The sequence below is a fragment of the Cololabis saira genome, chromosome 22 (genome assembly GCF_033807715.1).
Source record: "Cololabis saira isolate AMF1-May2022 chromosome 22, fColSai1.1, whole genome shotgun sequence".
Classification (NCBI taxonomy): domain Eukaryota; kingdom Metazoa; phylum Chordata; class Actinopteri; order Beloniformes; family Belonidae; genus Cololabis; species Cololabis saira.
Genome location: NC_084608.1, coordinates 11,913,450 through 11,940,569, shown reverse-complemented (window position 1 = coordinate 11,940,569; position 27,120 = coordinate 11,913,450). Strand labels below are relative to the sequence as shown.

At 42.2% G+C, this 27,120-nt stretch overlaps 2 protein-coding genes across 3 annotated transcripts in view; both read right to left on the bottom strand.

Annotated features, from left to right (window-relative positions):
• Nucleotides 1–14,014, bottom strand: part of bmp6 (bone morphogenetic protein 6) — a 54,631-nt gene extending 40,617 nt beyond the window's left edge. The window contains exon 1 of the mRNA XM_061713892.1: nucleotides 13,094–14,014. Coding sequence (XP_061569876.1) covers nucleotides 13,094–13,496 — 403 coding nt within the window. The 5' untranslated portion in view covers nucleotides 13,497–14,014. The remainder of the gene's footprint in view (nucleotides 1–13,093) is intronic.
• Nucleotides 14,015–16,834: 2,820 nt separating this feature from the next.
• The window catches only part of zgc:101569 (uncharacterized protein LOC449822 homolog), a 32,670-nt gene continuing 22,384 nt past the window's right edge, over nucleotides 16,835–27,120 (bottom strand). Inside the window, exons 5-8 of one of the 2 annotated variants that reach the window (XM_061713409.1) lie at nucleotides 21,261–21,410; nucleotides 20,484–20,599; nucleotides 19,133–19,277; nucleotides 16,835–16,851 (exon numbers count right to left, since the gene is read on the bottom strand). In XM_061713409.1, coding sequence (XP_061569393.1) covers nucleotides 19,164–19,277; nucleotides 20,484–20,599; nucleotides 21,261–21,410 — 380 coding nt within the window. In that variant the 3' untranslated portion in view covers nucleotides 16,835–16,851; nucleotides 19,133–19,163. Of the gene's footprint in view, nucleotides 16,852–18,934; nucleotides 19,278–20,483; nucleotides 20,600–21,260; nucleotides 21,411–27,120 lie in introns of those variants that run through there. The other variant, XM_061713408.1, reaches the window with a different exon arrangement.

Genomic DNA, 27,120 nt, shown 5'->3' with positions numbered 1-27,120 from the left:
AAAGTCAAATCATACATGAGAGAAACTATTCAGTTTGTGGCAAAATATTTGTACTTGTATGAAACTGAAGATTCATAATGCAAACCTGATATTTACTTTTAGTTCAGTTTGTGGAAAATGGTTGGCCTGGCTTTCTCTTTAAAACTTATAAAGCTATTTACAAACTGTACCAACAGGGCAAACGTACAGTATTGTTTTGTATTTTGTGTCTTTCAAATAAAAGACCATTTTTTCCAGTCATATGTTACTCATGCAAGGTTGTTAAAAAATACTGCTATAATATCGTATCGTATCGTTATCGTGACCTCAATATCGTGTATCGTACCGTATCGTGAGATTAGTGTATCGTTACACCCCTAATAAATAATGACACTGTGTAACATGTGATTTGATGCTGTTCATCTGCAGTTGTATTTACGCAACTCTAAGACCGGGCAGGAGCACATGACTTTTTATCATGTCCTGAGACATAAAACCTTAGAAGTGCAGGAGGATGTACTTTGTTTTCCACATGACTGCAAGATAGCCACCGTGACATCACCCGCTGGTAGACAGCTGTCTTAAAACTCACGTTCAGCTTTTTGGCTCTTCGTCTTTTTTCTTTCAGTGACCAGATTTGGACAATATGAAGCTGGAGACTTAAAGAGAAGATCTGTATCATCGTCAGAAGATCCAGCAGCACTTTGATCGGAGGGCGTGAACGGTGAACTCACGTCAAGTCAGTCAATGTTCACATAAACAGTTAAGCTACAGTTATCATTCAGCTCGGACATTTAATTGGACAGGCAAAAGAGGGGAATTGATCTACTGAACGAAGTGTGTTCAATGTGATAACATAATCACATAAAAACAAAAACTCACCAAGTCTGTTACAATTTGCCAACTGATTTGCATAAAACTAATAATCAATCAAGCAGAGGTAAAATAAAGGAAGGAATATGTAGTCTGACTTTCATCATATTGGACTGCAAGATTTGCAGTGTTGGTTTCCCTCTCGAGCCATGAGTGTATTCGCGGTTAGATGTGAGTTTGTATAATAGGACCCTTGCATAACTACTGGCAGCTGCAAACAGAAACTATGTAGGTTACATGTTTGACTGCATATAGAGAGAGGGGTAATGTGAGCTGATTGTAACTGGCCACTTATGATTAATGTGGTTAAGTGCATTTTCATGTCAAGTCGTCTGCAAATACACTTCCCTGCAAACACTTGTACGGTGCTGCAGACTTCACAGCCGATTGGGTTTTTTTTTTGCCTGCCTCGAATGTTCAGGGGGGCTCGAAGCTGAAATCAGCTGAGGTCACACTGCAGCTAATTTCAGACCGTATGTGCAAGTGCGTACAACTCTGAGCGTGTTTACCATGTGGAACAAAACAACAAACGGGAGACTTCCTTCTGGGAGCGTGTTTAACTGGACTTTTGAACACTTAGACAGATAAGGTATTGGAGTATCCTAGTGCTGACTGCTGGAGCTGTGCAGGGTGTCTGTACAGGAGGAAAGACTGGGCAGAGTTTCCCCTGCACATCCTTAGTGATAAAATCTTCCTATGCAAACTGCTCTCGGTACCAGGAGAGGATATACTTTCATCACGGAAGAATCCAGCCCGTGATATCTAGACATTTTATTGTACTTTCCAACAGTGAAATGCAAAAAATTAATCATATTTCTTTGTATTTATAATTTTTTTTCACTGTCTTATTTCTGTTTCTATGAAAACACCACTTGTTGAACGGCCGAGATTTTAAAATGCTGCCGTTAACACCCTGAGATTTTTATAAAAACAATAACAACATGCCATTCTTCTCCTCCTTCATTGTCCTCTTTTTCTCATCTTACAGTTTCATCTCTCCGGCCGCTTTCCTGTCAGAATCAGGCTTGGCAGGCCGGCCTTGTGGGTCAGCGTGGAGCTCGTAAATTTGTCAGCGCCAGCGCAGCAGCGCGGGAGGCTACTTGCTCTGGAGGGTCAGGAGCCTACGCGCTCGCATGGGGCCCCATCTCCGCGCTGCGGACCCGCCGTTGTTGTTTCAGGCATGTCCTCTTCTGAGAGACAGCCAATCTGGTAACACGTGAGGCGGACGGGGTACGGCCTTCTCGGTGACAAGTGTGTGATGAAGTCTTCTTGTGTAACCCCCTGGCAGTCTAACAAGTCTATTCATTATACTCCAATTATCAGCGCAGACGGACGCAAGCAAAGTCCTCTGCGTCAGTATTTGTGTACCAGTAAGGACTTGCATGGGTGAGAAGCCACATACATTCCCCCGACCCTTGACCTCTAACCTTGCGGGAAAACTCCACCCTAACACACTTAACACTGTTCAAGAAACAATAGTTGTTTATCAACCATACGTTTCCATGCCCATTGTGTGTTAAAGGGCTTGGACTTTATAATGCTTCCTGGTGAATGAACATTTATTTTAGCAGCAGAAAGTTGGGTTTTTTGGGGGGGATTAAAAAAGCAAAAAGCTTTTTAATCAACATCCAGCTCTATACAAGCATCTCTTCAAGATGTTGCAGCAAATATTGGAAAACATAAGACATACTTCCATTCAAGTTAGCTCATCTAACATGAGTCAGTCCTAAACAACCTGTAAAGACAGTACAAGTGTCTGGTTTTACAGGATGTTGCTGTTTAGAAAGCAAAGAAATACTTAAACAACTTTAAAAGGTATTCTCATTCTAGCTTATTCCTGTCATGTTATTGCATAACAATTAGATATGATTTATTTGACGTTCTTCAATCAGTTTGCATTCATTTAAGGGTCCTTTAAGGGTCAGTTTTCTTATTGATTAATGACACAAATAAAACCTCTAAAAAGTGGGACTGAAAACAGCAGCTTTCATGAAAATAAAATAAAACAAATCAAACCAACAACTGAAATGTTCAGATCTGTTTTATCCAAAATTTGCGAATAAACGAGAATAAAATAAACTGAATTTTGTGATTCACAGCTAAATATAAAGGAGGACACTTGTCATCATCCAAATAGTAACAACTAGGACTTTATTTTTCCCTTTTTACTGATCCGTTAGGAATCCCCGCAGGCTTCCTGGTGGCTTCAGAGGAATGTGACGGCAGGAATATCCAGAGTGACACTGATGCCATTCCTGACCGTCACAAACCGCTGGGGTCAGCGTGATAATGGATGGAGTTTGGAGGAAATACACAGACTAACTTCTTGGAGTTCAGCAGTTCACAGGTTCACAACCTTTATCCACTCTGAAATTCCACCGACATACCAGCAGTTTTGAGTGGAAAGCTGGAGTCCTCTATTATAACAGGGATGTAAATCATCTCACTAAAGTACTTTTATAGTCCTGCAATTAAAGTAGCATATAACAGTTGATCATCAAAAGAAATTAAATATCAGCAAGTGTTACCACCACCTTAGTTTGGTGGCCTGGTGCATTCAGGTTCTGTATTAACACAGCGCCAAGGAGGAAAGACATCAGCAAGGAGTGAAGGAGTCATGAGAGGTGGTTCGACAGAATCAAAATTAGAAGAAAAATCAATGCAGCTTCCTAAAAAATAACTAAATTATTTATGTAAAGGTCTGTACGTCTTCTAGTCTTTAAAAGTAAAGTAATATTATTTAGTACAACATAATCTTGTACATGTACATTGTACTCGAGCGCTACACGTGTCAACATATAATATTTTTTAGGCTTGATGGCTTTGAACTGAAGCTCATCTGCGTTTTTGCTGTGACTTCAGAATCCAAAAGAAAGTGAGCCTATAAACACTAACTGGGACTTCAGCAAGTCCCAGAAAGTTTATTTCCATGTGACCTAAATTGGGACACCGACGTGCTCCAAACCCACATCTTTTTGATAATCGGTTCTGTCACATTTTGAAAGCTGTATCATACTCATGAACGTAAATGTGTCTCCATCCATAGACATAATAGTCTAATGTTTGGTGATCCGTTTGAGCAGTTTCCTTTCGTCTGAAGGGTCTTCAGCATCGTGACTGGGCCTTTTATCAACTCTACAATCCTAAATGTCTGTCAGAAGATAACATTTTTCCTTTGAGAAATCTGGTTTTCTAAAACAAAACATTTAAAACTTTAAAAAAATGCCAATAAAAAGTGTCTTATTCTGTTGAAAAAAAGCTGAAAGTAAAAATATTTTCATGAAAAAAAGCTGACTAATTACAACGGGCCATTTTATATTGGCCAATATGTGCCGTCTGCGCAGCGATACCGTGGTTTATAAGATATTTGAGAGCAGCAGCTGGCCAAAAATATTCTTTACTCCTGATAAATCAGCTTGAGTTCATTTCAGGTTATTTAGAGAGGCGTTGAAGAGAAATCCTCACGCCGTGGATATCAGGACTGTCAACACAACGGCATGACAAGTTATGCAGATGAAAGCAGCAACTCGTCCCACGGCTGCCGAGAAGTTCAATAAATAAGGACAATGAGACAAATCTGGCCAAAACTCAACCATCTTGTCCGTGTGCAGGGCGGGATTAAATTATAAGAGAAACTGAGAACATCTAAAAGTTATACTTCACAAAATGCTCACAAATCACGGCCTTGTTGCACTGCTGGAAATAGATTTCATATCTAAAGTTGACAAAAATAGAATAATATCGTCAAATATGGAGTGAGAGATGAACATTTCTGAATATTATTTTCCATCTTCAAATTATAGATGATCTGACTCCTCTAAGAGTCGGTGCTTATGTTCACCTGACTGACCAAATCCCTTTGATTTATCCAATCTTGCTCACTGACCACTTACATTGTAAAAGGTCAGATCCGATCAGTGTGTCCTTGTTGATGTTAATGCCTAATCCACGTGGTTGCTATGGTGACCTATACACATAAAACAGATGTAAACAAACCAACGTGGAGGGTATTGCACTGGCTGTGCTGCTGTCATGAGGGGTTATTTTGAGCCACGCTGCACCAGATACGGAGGGTGTTTTTTTGTGTACTGTCTTATCTCAAAGTCGTCTCCACCGGAGTACGGGGGGGTCTCGGTCCAGGCCCATGAGCCGTTGGCTAATGGACAGCTGAAAAGACGATCTGAAACCCTGTTTGAGTAACCAAACCACTCGGCTCGAGATCCAGAGACTGGAATCACTTTCAAAACTACCTCCATATGTGGTTTGGAAAAAACGTGTGAATTTTGACTGTTCAGACCGTTAAAAGATGATCTTATGAGACTGCCAAGCAGATCAATAAAGAGAATTATAAACCTCACAGGGCGATGGGATGGGATGCAGCGTTTGTTTCATTGAGATTCAGTGAAATACACAAAATAAAGACAACCACCTCCAGAAAACACAAACATTTCAACTGTGTTGATGAAACATCTCACACAGAGCAAAATAATTTAACAATTTTCCCAGAAAAGACACAACTCGATGAGACGGCCAGCAAACTCAGATAGAAAGGTGCAACAAAAAGTATTTTCTGGGACTGGGTAATTATGTGTGTTTTCCCATTAATTACAACATGTTGACTCTGATTTTTAGGTATTGTTGAAGAATGATGAGTCCATATTTTTTTTTAAATATCTGTATGAGGTCTTACCTAAATTACACCGACCCATCTAAACTAGAAAATAAACTTAAATTAAACTTCAAATTAACATCTGAACTGTCCGCTGTCATGTTGTTACCTCATATCTGACCTGTATTTCATCCTTAAAGCATTCAAATCCTCGTGACATCAACATATGATCGAACACAGAGTGCAGGTTTCTTTTGTTTGTTTGTTTTTTTAATCTAAAATGAAGAACTCAAGAGGAATGCACAAATGAAAACAAAAGGCAACATTTGCATTTTTGCCTCTCTGTTTGCTTTTCTGTCTCCCTCCTTCACATATGCAAACATGAGAGATATAAACACGGCACGACACAGGCACAAACACTTATTCCTGCTTAATGATCTCTTCTGTGTGGCCTCCGCGGAGACAGTTAAACAAAGCTGGTGATAGTGCAGGATGAGGGGGAGCAACGCTGGCTTACAAATGTCCACACTAGTACGTCTCCCTGCTCTTACTTCTTCTATCACTCCGAAGCACGTGGGCTGATAAAAGAGGTTAAAACTAACACTAAACTCAGCGCATCACAGATGCACGAAAGACATCAGATGTGTGAGAAGTAGGCCTGTGTTGAAAAAATCGATTTCCCAATTCTAAATCGATTCTCATATTGACTCCTAAAAATCTATCCATATGTCTAAATATCGATTTAAAAAAAAAAAAATGTAATATATTTTATTTATTTACCGGTATGTATTTTTTTTTTCATCATTACATTACAACTTTTGGTTATTTTTTTGTTTATCCCCAAAAAAGGAATGTTTTGTTGGACACGAGAATAACTGGTGCCATGTTTTTGCCTTTAAATATGTTTAAAGGTATGAAAACATTAAAGTGTTAGGTTATAATTGCATAAATTGTCTATATTTCATTACTTTATATACTGTCTTGGGGTTACATTTGCAAAAAATTATAAAAACCAAATGCTCAAAAATTTAAAACCAAAATAGAGCGAAAATGGAACAAATAAAAACAGAATGTGGGAAAAAATAAAACCGATTTCATCCGTCTCTATCAGCATTCTGGGAGCTGATTGGTCCTTACAGCATCATTAGCTGCAATACTTGCTGTTTAATCTCAATATAACACTAGTAGTAATATTTTGCATAACTACAGTCATATAATTCATGCAACAGCTCAAAAAACAGCTTTAATAACACTAACCCAAATCAATATCGGAATCGAATCGAATCGGATCGAATCAAATCTTGATAATCGATTCTGAATCTTAAGAATCGGAATCGAATTGATTCTTGACATTTGAATCGATCCCCAGCCCTAGTGAGAAGCCAGTAAAGTTCAGCCTCATCCCTCCGCAGACACGGCGCAGCGAACGGAGCAAATTCCTCCATGCCCGCACCGAGAGGTGATAAATGGGAGCAGCAGGCCCTAATCAGATGTTCCTGCAGGGTTATCAGCCCCTGCTCAGCGGATCGTTACCAGCCAGGATCGGGCTGCACTTCACCTCCTTATCTGGTCACACTCCTCCATACCACGCCGCTATCTCTCTGGACTGGAATCGCGCCCGAGGAAGACATGAGGATCGATAAGAGGGGAGAAGCTGGCACGAGGAGAGCAGCGCGGCGGGAGACTCACTCCTGCACTTAGCCCCAATCTCAGCTGCCATCGCGTCAGGTTGGAGAGTTATGGCGTGAGAGGGAGAGATAGCATCGGGGTGGGTGGGCGTGGGGGAGGAGAGCGGTGTGTGTACGTGCTGAGGCGTCGGACTGGAGTGTACGACGGAGGTGGCTTCAACTCGGACAGGAATTCCTGCTCATAAATGGTCTTCTGCTGACCTTAGGATCAACAAACAAACGTGTGTCCGTCTGCGGATAAACCCACTTTAAAAAACCTCGGCTGCATCATTTCTTCCATTACAGTCTGGACCATCCTCTCACACTCTGTAATTTACTGGGTAACAAAACCTGCACGAACTTTGAAGGTGGACAACGGCGCAGTTGTGTAACACTTCATCTTCTCTAACTGATATACAGCCTGACTGGAAAAGACATATTCTGGTTAACCGGAGATGTTTCCTACATCAGGCCCGTTTGTTTCTTAAGGCAGCGGTGTGTTTTGCCAGCGAGCCTGACAACCAATACAATCAAAACATGAGAAAAAGGGAAGCGCTTTAAAACACTGAAACTCAATAAGCAGAATTATTTGTATATCTTGGGCCGTTCTTGAACATCACTCCAAGTTCAAGTGAGTTTGTAACTGCAGTGAAATATCTTATACTGTAAACACGTGAAAACAAACACAGAGGTCTTTAGGTTGTTATCATAACTCTTCTCACTATTGCTGGAGGTTTTAAAAAGGCTACGCTTACGTCTCAGAAAAGATCCTTCGCTCCGCTGCAGAATATCTTGAATTCCTTGCTTGACTTTTGGCTAATAGTGTTTAGAGTACTTGCAGAGTTGAGGTGAAGTGACGGGTGGTCCTCTGTTCTGCTCTCGCAGGAATTGCAGGAAGTGTTTCAAGACAATTTAGGGATTTTTTTTCTTTTTTTCCCCCCCAAAAAACTACATTCTGTTTTAAACAATTGCCTCTTTGATCGAAGCCAACTAATTATTTGATCATGCTGGGGCTTTTGGGACACGTTTCTCTGCAAAGGAAGTGGCTTACCTGGGCTTAGACGCTGAGAAATGCAGCCAGGCATCATAAGACAGGCAAAACAGCCGTTTAATAAGAGCACTTCTTTTCTGAATAAGCCCAGGGCTGTCTGGACGCGGCTAATCTCCTAAAACCCACTTCTCCCAGCTTTCTGGTTTGTTTGCCTTTAAAGTGTGGGAGGTAGTTGGTAGAAAGCTCGGCTGTTGACTTAGTCAAGAGGTCCAGTGACAGCTCAGCTAAAGCCATGCAATGAGGTGTGCAGAAACGGAAAGGAGGGAGAGAAAAAGGAGAAAGTGAGGGCAGCGGTGATGACAGACCAAAGCACAAAAGCACTGAATAATTTTCTAATATTTGCTTCAGACAAAAGCATGCAGGATCACTTTCCCCCAAAACTGCAAAGAAGGAAAAAGGCCTGATGAATGAACATGTACTCTGGAGCATTTGTACAGCATGCTTGCTCGGGATGCTCACTTATTGTGTAACATCACAGTTGCTCTTAATCACAATTGTTTTATACAGGGTGTGGTGCAATAAGATGTTAGTTAAATCATTACAAATACAAATTACTTTCAGCATCTTGGGAAGTCTTGGGCAAACTTTATAAATAATGACTGTATTTCCAAATCAATTGGGAAATGGTTTTTCAGATGTATTTTCAGGATCTTTACTGTCACAGCTCGAGATAAAGTCAGTCCTGATCCGTCCAAGCGTAACGCATCTGGGGAGAGGAAATGTGTGGCTAAATGTGAGACATGAGACATAAGGCTCTCTCTACAATATCAAAGAAGATCAGATGGATTTTGTGCAGAAACATTATAAATACAAGCATTCTTTTCAAAGAAATTTCACATGCAAACGTGCATTTAAACCTGTGGAGGGACTAAAACGAGGCCGAAAACCTTGCGCGGATTTTCCTGCATTATTGGCCCTCATACCTTCCAGCAGTTGAACAAACAGCCGGCAGGAGCTTTGGCTGCCCTCTAGAGCCGAGCCAAGCCTGCAGAGGCATCCACACCTGCCTGACTCGCAGACACGGAGGAGCTGGGATGAAGAAAACCCATCAGAGTTAAACGCAGGCGACACAGGAACAACATGTGGAGTTCCTTCTACGTGACCCGTGAAACCAACGGTTCCCGTGTATCCTTCACTCTCCGTGACCACAGGTAACAGTTCAACCACAGAAAACCTTTATAGGAATAGTACATTTCCCCCGTGCTGGCTATTATAACTCAAACTGTGGCTTTGGATATTTGTTGGTCCGTGTCAGCCGTCATTAACGGGGTCGGCGCTGACTTGTCCTGTTTGTTTTCTGCTGGGATTCAACCTCACTCACCTTGTGAGGGGTTTATAGAAAAGTCTGTTAGCGGAGACAGGAAAACAAAAAGCTCAGGTCAAACTTTTGACTCTAAATATATCTCAACCAGAGTTCTCCTCCACTTTTAATAACATGAACAAGATGCATTTACACCCAAAAGAGGTTCCTCTCCTCCGGACTAAAGTGGCTCAGATTTCCTCTACATGCAACTACTAATGTCTTTAAACGTATTTACAAAGTACAATTACACAAGTATTGTATTATCCTCTTGTTAAAATAACAGCAAATGATTTTTACAGGCTGTTAAAACCCAAATTAAACCGGCACAGACGAATTGTCAGCCTTGTGAAGGGCGACCGCTGCGATGGAGCCGAGGACGGCGGCGAGCATCAGGACATGTTCAGGGCTGCATGACTCACTCGGCACACAGTGTCACTTCAGCAGACCTCAGTGGAAAGCAGGACGTCCGCAAGGCAAACAGTAATGAACGCGCTATTCTAAGAGGTAGGATGAAAAAGGAGCTGGAAAATGTGCTTTTGCTCTTTCCCCCCCAATTCAAAGATTTCCACAACTTGCTCAGCTTGTTTTTTGGGTTTGTTTTTTTTTTTTTTTTTTTTTTTTTTTTTTTTTTTTTTTTTTTGAATGGGTGATTCTGAAAAAGCGATGACAGCAGAGGAGGACGGATAACTGAGCAACAGGTCTACATGAATCACACAGAGACGGATGGGAGGGCATATGGTTTGCAGAGAGAGTGTATTTGGGATGAAATGTTATGCAGGAGCTCTTAAATCTATCTGTCCCCCCCCCCACCCCACCTCTCGAGAGAATCCCTTCATAAAATGAGCTGTGTTACTGCTTCAGCTGGCTGTGAAAGACATCAGTTTAAACTAAGTTTAAATCAATGTCATTGTTTTATTCGGCGTGGGTCAGTTTAAACTCGTGAGATTTATCGCTCTACCTGTACAAAGGGGAGACGTGCTAATATAGACGGATGACCCCTGTTTTCAAGTGTAAGCACAGCCGCTTTCGTCTCCTCTGTTTTCAATCAAGCAGTGTTGTTGCAGTGTCTTGTTTGCACACAAATACGAAACTTGTCTTGCTCCATATTTTTCAAATCATTTCCTTCTTTTTTTTGTTGCTTTTCTTCTCTTCATTTGTCTTAATTCTAATTTATAGTTTCACTCGGGCCACACGTGATATCCAGATTTTCTGGGCAATATGAAGGACCACCCAGGAGTGTTTCAAAACTCCTTCGACCATATCTCTGAAAGCACCTCCACGAAAAAAACAAAAATCGCTCCAATTGAGCAAAAGACGCATTAAAAACTAATCAGATGGCAGTGACACACAGTAGTCATGCCGAGCCTTATTTGCAAAGCAGATGGAAAGCCTTGGCCTTTCCAACATTAATTACAATCACATTCGGGGAGGAAGCCGTCCCTCCTCCAAGGGCGGCTGAGACTCTGTGTACGGCTGGAGGAATATGGCAACCTAATCCCCCAGGTCACCGCAGAAATCTGAGGGAATTGTCAAAAGATGCACAGGACGTGATTAATCAAAGTGAAGAGCCAGATGTGCAACAACACAGGAGTATAAACCAAAAACTTGCACAGCAGAGAGAGAACAAAACCACAGACACACAAACATCATGCTGCCACCATCAAACTCCCCCACAGAAGCAAACAGACGGGCTGCAATATTTGAGACTCAAAAGGACGACTTCCTTCTCTCTGAATATCTGGTTTGCATCACCACATGTTGCAACACTCAGAGGACTGATAAGTAGAACCGTTTAGTTTTTTTTTTAACCCCGCTGCTCCAGCCTGATTCTCATCATTTGTGATAATGACTATTAATGGTTTATAACAGTGAAAAGTGACACATTATCTGTCCCCCGGCCCCAGGAGACCTTAAACCTGAAAACAAATATTTCAAAAATCATTCATCAGGGGGGGGTAGATGCCCAAATCATGACAATGGCACCAAAAGGTTCCCCAAAAAGAATGACAATCAGTGTAGTTTCAAGCTACTTGTCCACCAGCTCGCTTCCATGCCAGGACTTCTGTTTATCTTCAGGCGCTCTGTTTAGAGTCTCCCAGTAAACACTGGAGCTGCTAATGGAAGGAAGGGCTTTGAGCTTTCATGTTCAACCTCGTTATGATTAAAGTGTCCCTCTTTATCATCACTGGAGCTAATTAAAGACTAATCTGCTTGGGAAACACAAACAATGCGACGCAATTTACGCGCAGAGCCCGCAGAGTCTCGGCATTGGAGGTCAAGCGCAGGAATAAGCCTTTATACACAAATACCAGCGGTGGCGGTCCATGGTTTTACTCGGGATACGGGCTTGATTCTCCCGCGAATACACATAAATCACAGAGTAGATTGCATAGCGAGACTTTGCCACAGAATTTCGGTCCCTATAAATGAACAGAAGGGCGAATCAAGTCGTAGAAAAAAAGGCGCTTGGCAATAAATTACTCCGAAACAATGCGAGACCTCGTTTTAAAGAACCGCATAGGAAGCGAGGGGAGTTGCTCTGTGAAAACGGGGAAAGTTCATTATAAATGACCGAAACGCGCGTAAAGGCGGATTTATGGTTCCGCGTTACACCGACGCAGAGCTTACGGCGTAGTACGGTGCGCGTCGCTGCGTACTCTACGCCGTCGATTTAACGCAGAACCATAATTCAGGCTTAATGGTATGTCCGCTCTGCGCGGTGCTTTGCTCGGGTGATGGAGCGCTTCTACAGGTGGATCACACGATTATATCCTTTCATTCAAGTGAAACACTTCATTTCCCTGCATATATCCAGGGGCGTCAATTGGGTATGGCAAGGTATGGCCACACCTTTGCTTCAAGGGTTAAATGTAAATGTTTGTTTTTTTAAATACATTTATGGAATAACTACAAATGCAAATCAGAACAACATGATCGATTTCACTAGTTATTATACACTGCAAAAACTCAAAATCTTAACAAGAATATTTGTCTTATTTCTAGTTAAAATGTCTCATTTTTAGTCTCATTTTTATTTTTAATCTCATTACATTTAAGACAAGACTCAAAAACAACCATTTTCACCTGTTTCAAGTAGATTTTCACTTAAAATAAGTAGAAAAATCTGCCAATGGAACAAGATTGTTTTGCTTGTAATGAGAAGATAAATCTTGTCCCACTGGCAGATTTTTCTACTTATTTCAAGTGAAAATTTACTTGAAACAGGTGAAAATGGTCAAATAACAAGTTATTTTTCTGGTAATGACACTTGTTTTAAGTGTAATGAGATTTTTTTGACAAAAAATGAGACATTTTAACTAGAAATAAGACAAATATTCCTGGTAAGATTTTGAGTTTTTGCAGTGAGCGAGACTGCATTTGAAAAAGTTCCAATTTTCTTGACCACACAGATAAGCTACATAGCAGACTTCTGTGATGAGTATTTGCTGGACGTGTTGATTGATACTCTAGTTAAGTTCTGTGACTCGTAACCTTGCCATACCTTAGCTTCCACTGAATTGACGCCACTGCATATATCCAATAAATTCCTTCATTTTCTTTCAATTTCACGATTACTTCCCCCACTCCAAGCGCGCATGCTTCCCACTCACCTAAATTAACGAAGCTCATCACCATATCTGCGTCATTGAGAAAGGCAGTTTCTTGATACGTGGCCAGCGCAGGGCTCTGGGTCGTCCGCATGGAGGGGTGATATCTGTCCACCTGGCTTTTCTCCTCGCTGGAGATGGTGTTGTATAAGTCCAGCATGAACAGCGGAGCGGAGTTGTACTTCCCGTGCACTTTCAGGTGCGGCCGCGGTCTGTGCGGCAGCCCCAGGATGGACAGGATCTCCTTCTGCATCTCCCTCTTCTCGTGCGTCCGCAGCCGCCGGTGCGCGAAGCCCGGCTGCGCCTCGCCGGTCCCATCCAGTGAATAGTTGCTCCCCGCCACCGTCAACGTGCAGTAGTACGCGCTCCACCACAATCCGACTAGGGCGAGCAGGCAGATGGTCATGGTGTTGTGCTCCTATAAAGTCCCAAACTGAGTTTTTTTAGTCGCCCAATCCGGTAAAAATCGCGCGTAATGGTCACCAAAGTCCGCCCCGTGGATGATTCTGTCTTATCTATCCCAGCCACTTATCAAAAGCGGAGAAAGAGTCGCGTATCAAGCCATTTGGAGGAGTCCCTGAAGCGGAACGCGTGTAAAAGCATCGGTCCAGCGTTCATGTCTGGTGCGCGCTGCTGCGTCGAGATGAAGTGCACCATGTGAAACTTTATTCTAAAGCGCTCCGGTGTAAGTCCGTCACAAGACCCCGCTCGCTGTGTCAAATACCGACAAAACCACTACTTTTCTGACAGCAGCCATTCTCCTCTGGAGGCTGGAGTCCCTCTCCACGACGCGCGGCTCTCCACGGCAGCTGCGTAAAAGCCGTTTTCCGGACGGTTGCGCTGGTTTCAGCGGTGAACTCCTACAGGTTGTGTGAGAGAGTCCAGCAGGAATCAGCAGGTTGCAGTCCATAATATGCGTGGAAGCCCGTGTGTGTGTGTGTGTGTGTGTGTGTGTGTGTGTGTGTGTGTGTGTGTGTTGAGAAACCGCCCACTCCTTGCGCACTTAGCCAGAGGTGGGGCTCTTTAAGCTGCAAGGACAAGTATAACATCATATTTCCATATTATGTTCGCTCCTGAATAACAGCCTGTCTGCTCTAATAAATCCGGCAGGTCAACTTGTTGCGATTAGTTTCACAAGAATCTCCATTCTGAGCCCCACACATTTCTGTCAATGTAACTCGTTATCAGTATTATTGTCTGGGCTGCGTCTCGGTTGTTTTAGTGAGCGCGACACTTTGTGAGGGTTTAAAGTTGCGCCTTACTTTTAGTTGCCTGGGGCTGCGAGGGTTTCTGCCTTTCAGCTGCATTGTCCAGTTGAGGCACGACCCCTGACGATGGAGAGGGAAACAGCAAGCACAAAGCAGCAGCAGCACCGTCCAGCAGGGACGGGGATTCCTGCTGGCACCACTGGAAATGCAGGCAGACCGAACAGCGCAGGGGATAATATGTGTGAGATAAACACAAGGACATGCAGTGGATTTGGACATTAGCGCATGTTTTCTGTGCTTCACCACATTTAATCAAAAAGGGGGAAAAAAACAAAACAAAAAACAATGTTGCCTCATGCAGGAGCCAAGTTTCTGATTTAAAGAGTTTTGCATTAAAAAAAAATGTTAAAAAATTTGGCATGACCAAAGGAATACAATAGCAAATAAATGTTTAATTCATGGCTCAGAATGACCGAAAGCTTGCATGTATAATGAATTCATTTTCAAATGCCACATGATCAGTTCATATCTCCCAGATGAGCTTATTAGTTTATCAATTAGGCATTTAGTGGATTTGAATTATATTAATTTTCATGTTTGAAACTTTATTCAGTTTTAGACGGTCAAGTTTTATATAACTGAATTATACCGGTGCAGTCCTCTCTGCTCGGACTGCTGCCCATGCCACATAAACCCAGGGAAGATGAAGTTAAAGGATGGATTTCATCATTTGTGTTTGATTTATTTATGAAGGTGAAATGTCATATCTGATGATGGGTTAATCACACACAGATCACATAACGGCCCTGTTTGAACCTGCCATCATCGTGTGTCCTGGGTGATCCCATTACCAGTGGACGTCTCATACATCCGTGTAAATGCAAATGTTTTTAAAAAAACACAACATTAACTGGCTGTTAATACACCTGACATCCCTCTACACAGGAGACGAGCGATGCAGCAGAATGTTATCTTGCTGATCCAAGAAAAAACGAAATTAAATGCCATTTAAAACAGAGTGAAATGCATTGTATGTTATTCATACACAACTTTATAATCCATTTTTTTCCAGTAAACCAGAGAACTTTTCTATCAGCTGTAATGTGGATAGGAATGTGGATACGAATGGAAACTGTGGAGGTTACAGCCTCAGTGTCTGTCACCAGCAGGGTGGAACTCATACCGTCCTTCACTGATCACTGATTTAATCATGCCAGGCTCCTTTACTTATTGTGAAATTGCATCCAATACATAAATGACGAAATGTCAAAATATTGAAGTAAATGTGACGTAGGAAGATTTTAAACGTGTTGATGTCAATCTATAATGAGGCTGATCAGATCTCTTCATGCAGTGGTGACGAGCGACTCTTCAGGACTGGAACTGGGAAACTCTGACTTCATGTAAGTCAGGATTTGTTGACTTAATTCTGATGAAGTGTTTGACTATCAGTGGTGTCGTCGTCATGTTTATTTGAATATAAAAAGGAAAGGTGCCATGATCCAATCATATGTGGTTGGTAAAGAGGCATTCTTAGTTTCAGATGTGCACAGGTTCAAAGTAAATGTAATTATTGTTCATGGATGTCTTACATTAATATTTTTATATCTCACAATTCATGGTGTGTTAAGCACTACCTCGTGTCATGATTTGTATCCTTACTGCAAGGTGTTATCTAAAGAATGGTATGGGAGATGCATCCCTGTGTGTCAGGGCTCAGAAGTAACAGATACTCGTGAGCTCGTGCGGTTTCTCTCTTCAATCTCTGCAGACTCTGGTATCAGATGACGATTTCAATCAGTCAACAATATTCCATCTGTTATCTGGACAGCTTACACGCCTGATGTGTAATAATCTCCTGCATGATGAAAAGCTGTCCAGTGGATCTTTAGGTATTAGTCTGTATCTGAGTGCACAGAGCACTTCTCATCTCCACATTTACCCCGTCGCCTCAGTCGTCGGTGAATTCCTCAACCAAAAGCTTGTGCGCCGCGCCTCGCCAAACCATGACAGAAGCACTGGCTTTGACGAATGAGGCAGTGCTTTAAGTCATAAGCTCTTCATTGTTTTGCTTTTTTCTACCCTTTCCATCATTTTGAAAGGGGCTGACTTTTGTTTTGTCGACTATAACTTTTGAGTGTTTTCTTTAAACCACATCCATGATAATCTATGCGCTCCACATGCAGAAGTTAAGAGGGTGATTACTTTTGAAGCTGCGTGCACGTAATGCTAAACTTGACGGACCAAAATACTAACGTCATAGACTCTACGTCCTGCATTCTACACTAGAGATCTGTAAATGATGAAATCTACGCAGTATAGAAGTGGAGCAGAGTTAAAGGACTCGTAGAAACCTCAGTGGGAAGAATAAAGGGATTCTTTGAAATCCTAAATTCCCCCCCTCTCCTGTGCTTCCCTCCCATCATTCCTTTCACCCTAACCTGTGTTTTGTCTTCATGGAGCCTTCAGACTGTGATGGTCCTGATGATAAGGCCCGAAGGTGTCCGTATCTGCCTCCGTCTCTGCTACCGCTGCAGCCAGAGCCTATCTTATCTGCACGTGAAGAGTGAGAAGTGGCATCAAAGCTGCACATACCAGCGTCATTACCACTCACGCACAAACGGTTCCTGCTAAGTAGCCCCCACCAGACTCCCACACACTTTTAATGAAGTTCATACGACGCTAAGAAGTTGCATTTATTAACTTTTTTTCAAGGGTAGGATATACCACAATATTGTATGCATTCTTTTTTTTTTATTTCAAAGTCCAATGAGATAAATTGCTTCTTATTCTAGTGAAACAAGTGACTGAATAAATGTGTTAAAGAAGTGACAAACTGGAAAGTAATGAAACCAGGAGCGAGCCGAAGGAGACCCGGTGCTGTCGTGCAGGTCGTTCATCAGTCCTCGACTCCTCCTGGAATCCTTATTTCCATTTCTTGGAAAGAGAGGTGGAGAGAGAGATAAAACTGAGGTTTTTCAAGATGCTTTTTTGGCTGTGGAGTTTAACACAGAATGGGGGAAATAACTTTTAGGATAGAAATTATGGAGGGAAACGGTGCACGTCAGCTCACGGTAACAAACGACATGGGATCAATTTTAAACACTTTATGGGCCATTAATCTCTGATGTCTGTCGTATTAAACAAACACTGCCCTGATCATAAAAAAAAGAAGAAGAAAAAAAGATTTACAGCCGCTCCTGTCTTGCTACTCTCATGAGCTGTCATAACAATCCAGATAAACAAGCTGCGCAGGCTGACACTAACTTAAAAAGTACTTGAATACAGCTATATTTATTTGACACTGATCAGTTCTGCATACTTGTGCGCCTGTGTGTGTGTGTGTGTGTGTGTGTGTGTGTGTGTGTGTGTGTGTGTGTGTGTGTGTGTGTGTGTGTGTGTTGGGTGAACCACAGGCAAAAGGAGAGGGAAACATTAAACAGAAGCTCTGTGTCCTGTCATCACAATGTCTAGACGGGACACCTCCTAGACCTAATGAGGTCTTTGTCTGTCTGTATCCATTAACCAGCAGCACCAATCCCCCCACACACACACACACACACACATTTACACACACACAAACCTTTACACGTCTAAGCTTCACTTCCACCTTGAAGGATAGTTTTTATTCAGCACATTAAACATTAAACAGTCAGATAAACTTGCACATAAAGACAATCACGGTACTAAATCTGTATATTTTCCAGTACAGAGACAAGTGTCTCCCCTACACATCAAGATTAAGGAGATTTCTGCTCATGAACCACGGGATTGCATACACCTGTTGAGTTTTCTGCAGTAATGATATTGTCAGGGTGTTTCAGTCACATCCTGTTCCCCGTTGGGCCGGGTCACAGCGGTCCACAGGCATGCACGTGTGTGCGAGCACATCATCTAGTTCTGTAACCCGGTGTCTTAAGGCCCCGTTTACACATAGCCGGGTATTTACAAAAACAGATATTTCCCCCTCTACGTTTTGAAAAATTCCATCGTTTACACAAGATCGTTTTCAAAATTTCTTCGTTTACACGGATCCGCATAAATACGCTGTTAACGTCATGCCAGCCAATCAGAATCCTGGAAAAAACATCAACAAATGACACGTGTAACTTCCAGTTAAGGCTGATTTATGGTTCCGTGTTACACCAACGCAGAGTCTACGGCGTAGGGTACGCGGAGACGCACACCGTACGGCGCGCATCGCCGCGTACCCTACGCCGTAGGCTCTGCGTCGATTTAACGCGGGACCATAATTCAGGCTTTACTTCCAAGACGGAACGAGAGTCTTTCGTTTGAAGTGACAGAGAAGTGGAGTTACTTTTAAGTGTGACTTTAGAATATAAAACAGGTAAAATACAAGAAAATATTGACGGTGGCCAAACTAATTGTAAACACAGGTCGCACACATGACGCTGGTGACGTTTCTGTTGCATAATGTGACGTTCTGAAGACTAAATCTCCGTTTTCCTCTGTTTACAAGCAAACGTGAAAACTGAGTTTTTGAAAATCTCCACTTTGGCCGGAGTTTTCAGAAATGATCGTTTTTGGTGACTTTGAGCTCCGTTTTCGTGTAAACGAACGGCCAAAACGCATGAAAACGCCTCTGTTTTTGCTCCGTGTAAACGGGGCCTAAGTGTCTTAAATGTGAGATTAAAAACATTCAACAAAGACGTATATATATATATATATTAAAAACTGTCTAAAATAAAGGAAGGTCTATAGCCGTAAAGCTGCTCCAGACTGAGAAATTAAAAGGACAAAACAATCTTATCACTGTGTTTTATCTCTAAAAACAGAAATAAATAACAGCACAACAAGGATACAGGAAGATCACCTGAAACCCAAATCACATGGCCCTTTCAAGCTCATTCCTGGGAGAACTTTCCTCCTCTTCCTGCTCCAGCAGTGAATTGTTTGGCTCCTCTGATGGATTCTTCCTCGACAACGGCAACTCCGTGGTCAAATTCATGCTGCATGGCCTGCAGAGGACAAGAAGACATCAGACTAATAATCATTCACATACTTGACATTACATGCTTCGTTCCAACTACCACCTCTAGCTCATCTGTTTAAGGAGTAACATCAGAGCCATCTCCGCTTAGCCGACAGATGCACAGCTGCCACGCTGGCTGCTGCTGATAACCCCAGCATTCACCCACGGCTTCAACCAGGGATTACATTATTGTGGGGGGGTGGGGTTAATTATTGTTCATCACTCCTCACATCTAAACATAGGCATTATCTGAGGGGGAGTGATGGGATCATGAGATCAGAGCCTCCATGCCAAATTCTACGTAATGATCATAGATGTCTGACCGAAAAGATCTTTCACGCAGAAGAAGCTTCTTGACATCACATCTCTAGGAAAACGGTGGTTCAACTGAGGTCTGTTACACGGTAAAGGGATGAGGAGAACCGACACAAGCAGTAGCCGTCCATACTCCGCCATAAACACAATAACTACCTTAGCTGTGGATTCAGAGCGCGTGCGTCAAACAATAGATATCTGCGTACATTATAGTGAGAAATTTTTTGTTTATGTGACTCTAAAAAAAACTGAGATAAAGGTGGCTGAATAACTTCTTATAAAGTGTAAATTAAATCCTACATATATGTTCCTGCAGCCACGTGTTGCGCTTTGTAATTATTCCCCATAGTCCCCATTTGTCTTCATTGGTAGTCCAAGCTCGTCCACTTTATGAGACAGTGATCCCTCAGTCTCCATGAAACTCAAGTGAAGAAATGGTTTAAACTTCGTCCTCGTTCCTGCCTGTACTTTTTTTGACCTTTACGATCTTTGTGATTTATGATGCATCAGCTCAGACCGCTCGCAGGCATGTACGCCTGACCTCCACAGGTATCTGCTCATCGTGTTAAGTTTGATCCGAATCTGGAGAAGACGTGAAGTAAAGGGAAGTGTGTCAAACAACTCTGAACACGGAGAGGAGCTGAAGTGCAGTGCAGTGATTAAACGGCGTCTTCAACATGGACGACAGCCCCAACTTGAATAAACCCATCTGCAACAAATCTGAATTCATTTCAAGCCATCTCTCCGCAGATGTCAGTAACACAGATCCGTCACCGAGCACTTGTGAACACACAATACAGCTGCACGACCAAAAAACTAAGGGAAACTGATTATGAATCTGTCATGCTGGTACCAGACGGTGTAAACTCAGCTGTACCTGTGTGAAGGATGACGCGTCGTAGCAGCTGAACACGGCCGAGGAGCGGTCCGCCCGCAGACACTTCTGCGGGAAGGAGCTGATCTGCTCGGCTAACTGCAGCGAGGCCTCTAAAGCTGCGGTTGCAACAAAAAGTCAGTCCACATAGTGACAAGAGCAATGAAAACTAATGCTAAGGGCATGTGTGGATATTTGTGAGAAATAAAATACACCCAGACCTCTACTTTATTACTGTCTCCATTTTCCTTTTTTCTATATCTAAAGAAATCCTCCGGCCTTTAATGCTGCTGTTGGGTCTCTGAGCTTTACATCCCTCTGGCTCCTGAGCCACATAAAAGCTCTGGAGCGGATCCAGATCACTCTATAGAAAAACACTGTCCCCCCTCCTCCTGATGACATACTTTGATGTCTTCTTTGTGTGTATAGGAGCCGTTAATTCCTCCCTTCGCTCTGATGTTTAACTTGCACTAAGTAATCTCCCTCTGAGTTGTAATTACAATGTACACCAACTGTGGTGGAGAAGAACTTCCTAAAATCATTAAGCTAATCATCTAATGTCTATGGTGGGAGGAGAGGGAATTAGATGTGTAGTAGTTGAGAACACATGGAGACTGTTACTATAAAGGATCTTTCATGCATAAATAAAGCAAAAAATCATGGCACCCTGAGGTTTTTGCTCTGTTTCATCCTCAAACTGAAGCTTGAAAGAAAGAGAAGTGATGTTAACAGTGAGTTATTCATTATTATACATTCAAGGAGGTGTATATTCAAAAGCACCTTGGCCGTCAGGGACAACTCTGTTGGCCAGTCCGTAGGCGAGAGCCTCCTGCGCTCCCACTGGCCGCCCAGTCAGAATCAGGTCGAGAGCTCTCGATAGACCGATGAGACGTGGGAGTCGCACTGTGCCTCCATCAATCAGGGGGACTCCTAAAGAAAGAGCTGATTGTTAGTATGACTTTATTCTTTGCATTTTTTGCACATTTAAAACCTGTATACGTAAATTGTGCAACACTGACAATGTGAGACGGTCAGTTAAAGGGGACCTATTATGAAAAACAGGTTTTCTCTTGCTTTAACATATATAAAGTGGTTTCCCCTCAGCCTGCCAACTCAGAGAAGGAGGAAAGCAACCAAATTCTGCAGTGTCTGTACAGCCGCCCGGATGAGCCGTCCAGTGTGATGTAGTTTTCTACGAGCCGTTCAGAACACAGAACACAACTAACTCCACCGGCCGGAGCTTCTGGCATTTTTTCGTAGCGGTGTATCGCGTCATTCAGGCAGCCAATCAGCACAGAGCCTCATTATCATAGCCCCGCCCACTCAGAATCCCACATAGATAATGAGGTTAGAGAATGGGAAGATAAAGACATGGCTCAGAGGCTGAATTTCTAATTTATTTAGCAAAAACAATCAAAAGCTTGTTTTTAAGACATTCAAGGCCTGTTTAAAATAGGTATTAGATGCAATAATAGGTCCCCTTTAAGCTTTTATTTCTTCACCCGTTCTGTGTAAAATTAAATCAGCAATTCTCCCAGTTTTTGTGCACACGTAAAATACCAGTTTGTTGCCTCCAGATTAAAGTCACCCATTAACTTCCACTTGTACTTGTATGGTCACAGGGGCAGCAACTCAAGCAGAGAGGCCCAGACCTCCCCAGATATCTGCTCCATCTTCTCCGGGGAAATAGCGAGGCATTACCAAGCCGGCTGAAAAATCCTCCCTACAGCGTGTCCCGCATCTGCCACGGAGCATCATTTCCTGGTCGAACAAATAAAACCTCCCGAGGGTTGTGTTCAGGAGGCATCTGACCAGATGCCCCAACCACCTCAAGTGGCTCCTCTCAGTATTGACTACTGAGAATCCTTCCCCACATGTAAGCGAGACTTCAGCCAGTCATGTCAGCCACCTGTATCTGGGATCTTTTTCTCTTTTTTCACCCACAGTCCGTCACCGTAGCTGAAGGTTGGACTGTAAATCGACCAGTAAACAGAGAGTCTTGCCCTTATATAAACTGTCTGTTCCCCACAACAGACCAGTAAAGAGCCCGTCTCACTACAGATCCTCAGAGGTGTTAAAAGTATTCACATTCATTACTCAGGTAGAAGTATAGATACTAGAGTTTAAAAATACTCCTGTAGAAGTTGAAGTATCAACTCAAGTTTTTTACTCAAGTATAAAAGTACTGGTTTCAAAACTACTTAAAGTATAAAAGTAAAAGTAATGTAAGGGGGGAAAAAAGCCATTAAGGACAAAAGCCATTGAAAATGAATGCATCTTAGTATAATGCAAATATATTAAAGAACCATATATGTGTACTATTGAGCATTAACATGTGTTTCAGAGAGCAGGAGATATGATGACTAGTTGCCTATAAGTATTGTAATGGTGCAAAAAGTCAAACTTCAGAGGCATGTTATCATTTATCCTAACCTTTATTGGAATGTACATCCAAGTTTAGTTGCAGGAATCTGAGGGAACGGATGTAAGAACAAAACTGGACAAGAACATCTGAAACAACCACAACCAAATTCACTCTATCCGGATGGAGCAATTTAACTGGATAGTTTTTTATTAAAGGCCGAAATGAAATAGAGTAACGAGGCTGTTTTTAAAACGTAAGGAGTAAAACATACAGATAATTGCGTGAAAATGTAAGGAGTAAAAGTAAAAAGTCGTCTGAAAAATAATTACTCCAGTGAAGTATAGATAACCAAAATTTCTACTTAAGTAAGGTAACGAAGTATTTGTACTTCGTTACTTGACACCTCTGCAGATCCTGCCCTGACCCGCTCTATTCGTCCCTCCCTCATGACCAGGATCCAGAGAAACCCAAGTCCTCCAATAAGCCAGCACCTCACGCCAGAACCAGAGTGGGCAGTCGGCCTTTTTTCAACTGAGAACTATGATCTCAGATTTGGAGAATCAGATTCTCATCGTGCTGCTTCACACTTGGCTGCGAACCACTCGAACACTTGACTTGGCGATACCACCAAAAAACCACCGAGCTGGACGCCCTCTGCTTCTAGATCTATAACGGTTACGGTCAGAACTGGTGACCAAGTTCAGCCCTGACGGAGTCCAACTCACACTGCAAATGAATCCGACGTACGACCGGCAACAGAAACTAAACTCTGGCGCTGTTGTTAATTAGCACATATTACCGACACACAAAGGCAAAAAAAAAGCTGAAAAACTGGTCGGTCAGTTTTTCTTTCAAAGAAAAATCATTCAATCTTAAAAGGACATGAACAGATTGTCGTAACCACACGATGAGAGACCTGCGTCGTTTGAACATTCAGCTGGTTAGAGGTGCGCTACAGAAAACACGGAAGCAAGGCAATGCTAATTAATGGACCTGAATGCCTTTTTGGCACATTTAAGGCTGAATTTACTTTTTGGAAGGCATACATCATCAAAGAATGGTGAGAACTGTCCCTTAATAACAAGGAAAACCTATTCAATTTTAATTTAAAACTGGATTTTTTTCATAAAACACAGTTGTTTTAACTTTTTTAAAGTCTGTATTTAAGATCTATCAATGACCTATGCTGTTTCATTTATTTCAGCTTACACTTTCCAGATGGGGTTCATGCTCCTCATAGCTGGGCCACAACGTCTTACTGTCCCTGCTTGAAGGTCTTCACCTCTTTTTTGTTGTTTGACCTCTTGCCTGTGCTTTGTCAAGCCTGCAAAGCTCTGATAATCCGACCTGATCTCGGCTTTTTCCTGTTTGTCTGTCATTTATCTCCTCGGGCTGTCTCCATAAATGACCGCCCGTATTTGACCCGGTGTTTATCAAGAAGACTTACATTAGCAGGAGAGAAAGAAAAGCATTCATGTTCCCGTGCTTGAGAGAATATACCCGAGTGTCTCATGTGATTATCAACTCCAACATCACAACCGTGTCACCTTTGTGGAGGTTCCCTCAGTTGGAAAATAATCCCTTCAATGAGCTTTGCGAGGTACTGTAACATCACAAACTCAAATCACAGGAGAATTATCGACCCGATCCTTATCTCTCCTCAGTTTCAAGGGCAGCTTTACCTCGACCCCCTAAAAGCAGCTGTTTTGAACTCAAGTGTAAAAGAAAACGTTTGAAAAGGCAGTTTTTTCTACTGTACGTCTGTGATATCTGGGCTGCGCTGCGCTGTCCAGCAGGGAGACAGCGGGAGAGTGAGAGAAAGAGTACTCTGTGAGGTACAGTAAGCTTCTGGCAGCCACCCTAATTTCTAAGGAGCACCAGCTGCAGCTGGCACACTTTCTGCTGCTCGGTGCCACACCACAATCGCAGCTCCCTAATACCTCCGAGCCAATGATTCTGTTTGACCAGCCTTTATTGAGAGCACATGTGTTGAACATGTTTTCATAACCCCACGTGAACACGCTGCCTTTTCAGATTTTGGCTTTTCCCCTCCATCCAATCCTGCAGGGAAGTCAGAGAAATAGTTTGATTCTTTTCATACTTTTGCAAGCTTGAGGTTCTCCATTTCGCTCCAGTGAATTAAACTATAATAGATGGAATAGCAGCGTTAAGACACATGCGATCAATCCAGGGGATTGATCCGTGTTCAGACGGTACATGTGGGGGGGTTTCTACACCATCTGCAGTCCCAGACTGTACTCACTTTTCAGGCATATGTCATTGCAAGAGCATATTCTACTAAAATGCAAAATACTGACTCTGAGCTACAAACTCTGAGCCAGAATAAATGCAACGCCTTGCTCATGTCAAACAAACAGACCACGGATCCCTGCTACACAGGTGTACACACGCGTGTATCATTCAGGGCCGTTTCAATATTGAGCTGTCAGGTGAAGGTGAACATTTTACGCACTATTTGCATTGTTTTTCTAACTTCCAGCGACTCAAACAGTATTTCCATAATAACTACCGGCAGCTGACGGAGGCAACACTTCAGTCCTAAGTGACAGCAACCTAATTAGACGGAGGAGGTTCTCTCTTTGTCACATCCAGCATATAATTACAGGAAAAAGCAGACGGGGAAGAAAATTGTCTGACGGACTAGAAAACAGCAAGAAAGCAAACAGAGCTGCAGCGAAGTAGAGGAAGACAAGTCAAGGAGGACGAGATAAAGAGGCAGGTTGACCTCCAGTCTGTCTGTCTTTGGTGCTGGTGTTGGCACCACGGCTATCAGCAACCGGAAGGATCTCCCTCCTTATCCCCAGCACCCGTCTCCAGCAGCACCACCACCACCCTCTCTCCCTCTGATAGTCCTATCTCTGATGTGTCCTGTTTGACAGATCTGTGCTTTGTCCCACATGAATAGGAGCAGAGATGTTGACAAGCATCTCCTTGAAGTAGCTTTTAGCTGGCATGTGCGGTTTGACGGAGCTCGGCCGAGGTGGAGCACCTCTGTTTTTGAATAATAAAATGTCCGTCAGAGATCCAGATGTGAGATTTTGAGCCAGGACCTTTAAATAAAACCTGGATTTGTCATCCTTGCCTTTATGGTGAGCTGAACATTTGGAAATGGTGAGAGAGGGGGGGGGTGAAAGCAGATAAGTCCATTGCAAAAACAGGGGATTGTTATTAACAGGGTTCAACATGAGTCAGCAGGGCCTATTGTTATATAAGCAGATATAAAGAGGTGGTTCTCTTCCTGCAACACAGGGTCATCACTGCTTATCTGGCTCAAGTGTAGGAGAAGTTGGGAGGAAAGAAGAACCACTGCGTTTTATCTGTCTACAACACATTTGATATGTTAACCTGAGATAGAAGCCGGGTCCTGGATCCTTTTTTGACAAACTTTAACATTAAAACCCAGTGTTAATTATTTATTTTACAATGTAATTAATCACCAATCATAATCTGTATATATTTTCAGAGGTGTCAAGTAACGAAGTACAAATACTTTGTTACCTTACTTAAGTAGAAATTTTGGTTATCTATACTTCACTAGAGGAATTATTTTTCAGACGACTTTTTACTTTTACTCCTTACATTTTCACGCAATTATCTGTACTTTTTACTCCTTACATTTTAAAAACAGCCTCGTTACTCTATTTCATTTCGGCCTTTAAAAAAAACTATCCAGTTAAATTGCTCCATCCGGATAGAGTGAATTTGGTTGTGGTTGTTTCAGATGTTCTTGTCCAGTTTTGTTCTTACATCCGTTCCCTCAGATTCCTGCAACTAAACTTGGATGTACATTCCAATAAAGGTTAGGATAAATGATAACATGCCTCTGAAGTTTGACTTTTTGCACCATTACAATACTTATAGGCAACTAGTCATCATATCTCCTGCTCTCTGAAACACATGTTAATGCTCAATAGTACACATATATGGTTCTTTAATATATTTGCATTATACTAAGATGCATTCATTTTCAATGGCTTTTGTCCTTAATGGCTTTTTCCCCCTTACATTACTTTTACTTTTATACTTTAAGTAGTTTTGAAACCAGTACTTTTATACTTTTACTTGAGTAAAAAACTTGAGTTGATACTTCAACTTCTACAGGAGTATTTTTAAACTCTAGTATCTATACTTCTACCTGAGTAATGAATGTGAATACTTTCGACACCTCTGTATATTTTACAAGTTCCCATTTTGTTTTTAAAACAATTTAAGTAAATCTTTTCTACTTTAAAGCAGCATCTCTTTTTTCTCGTC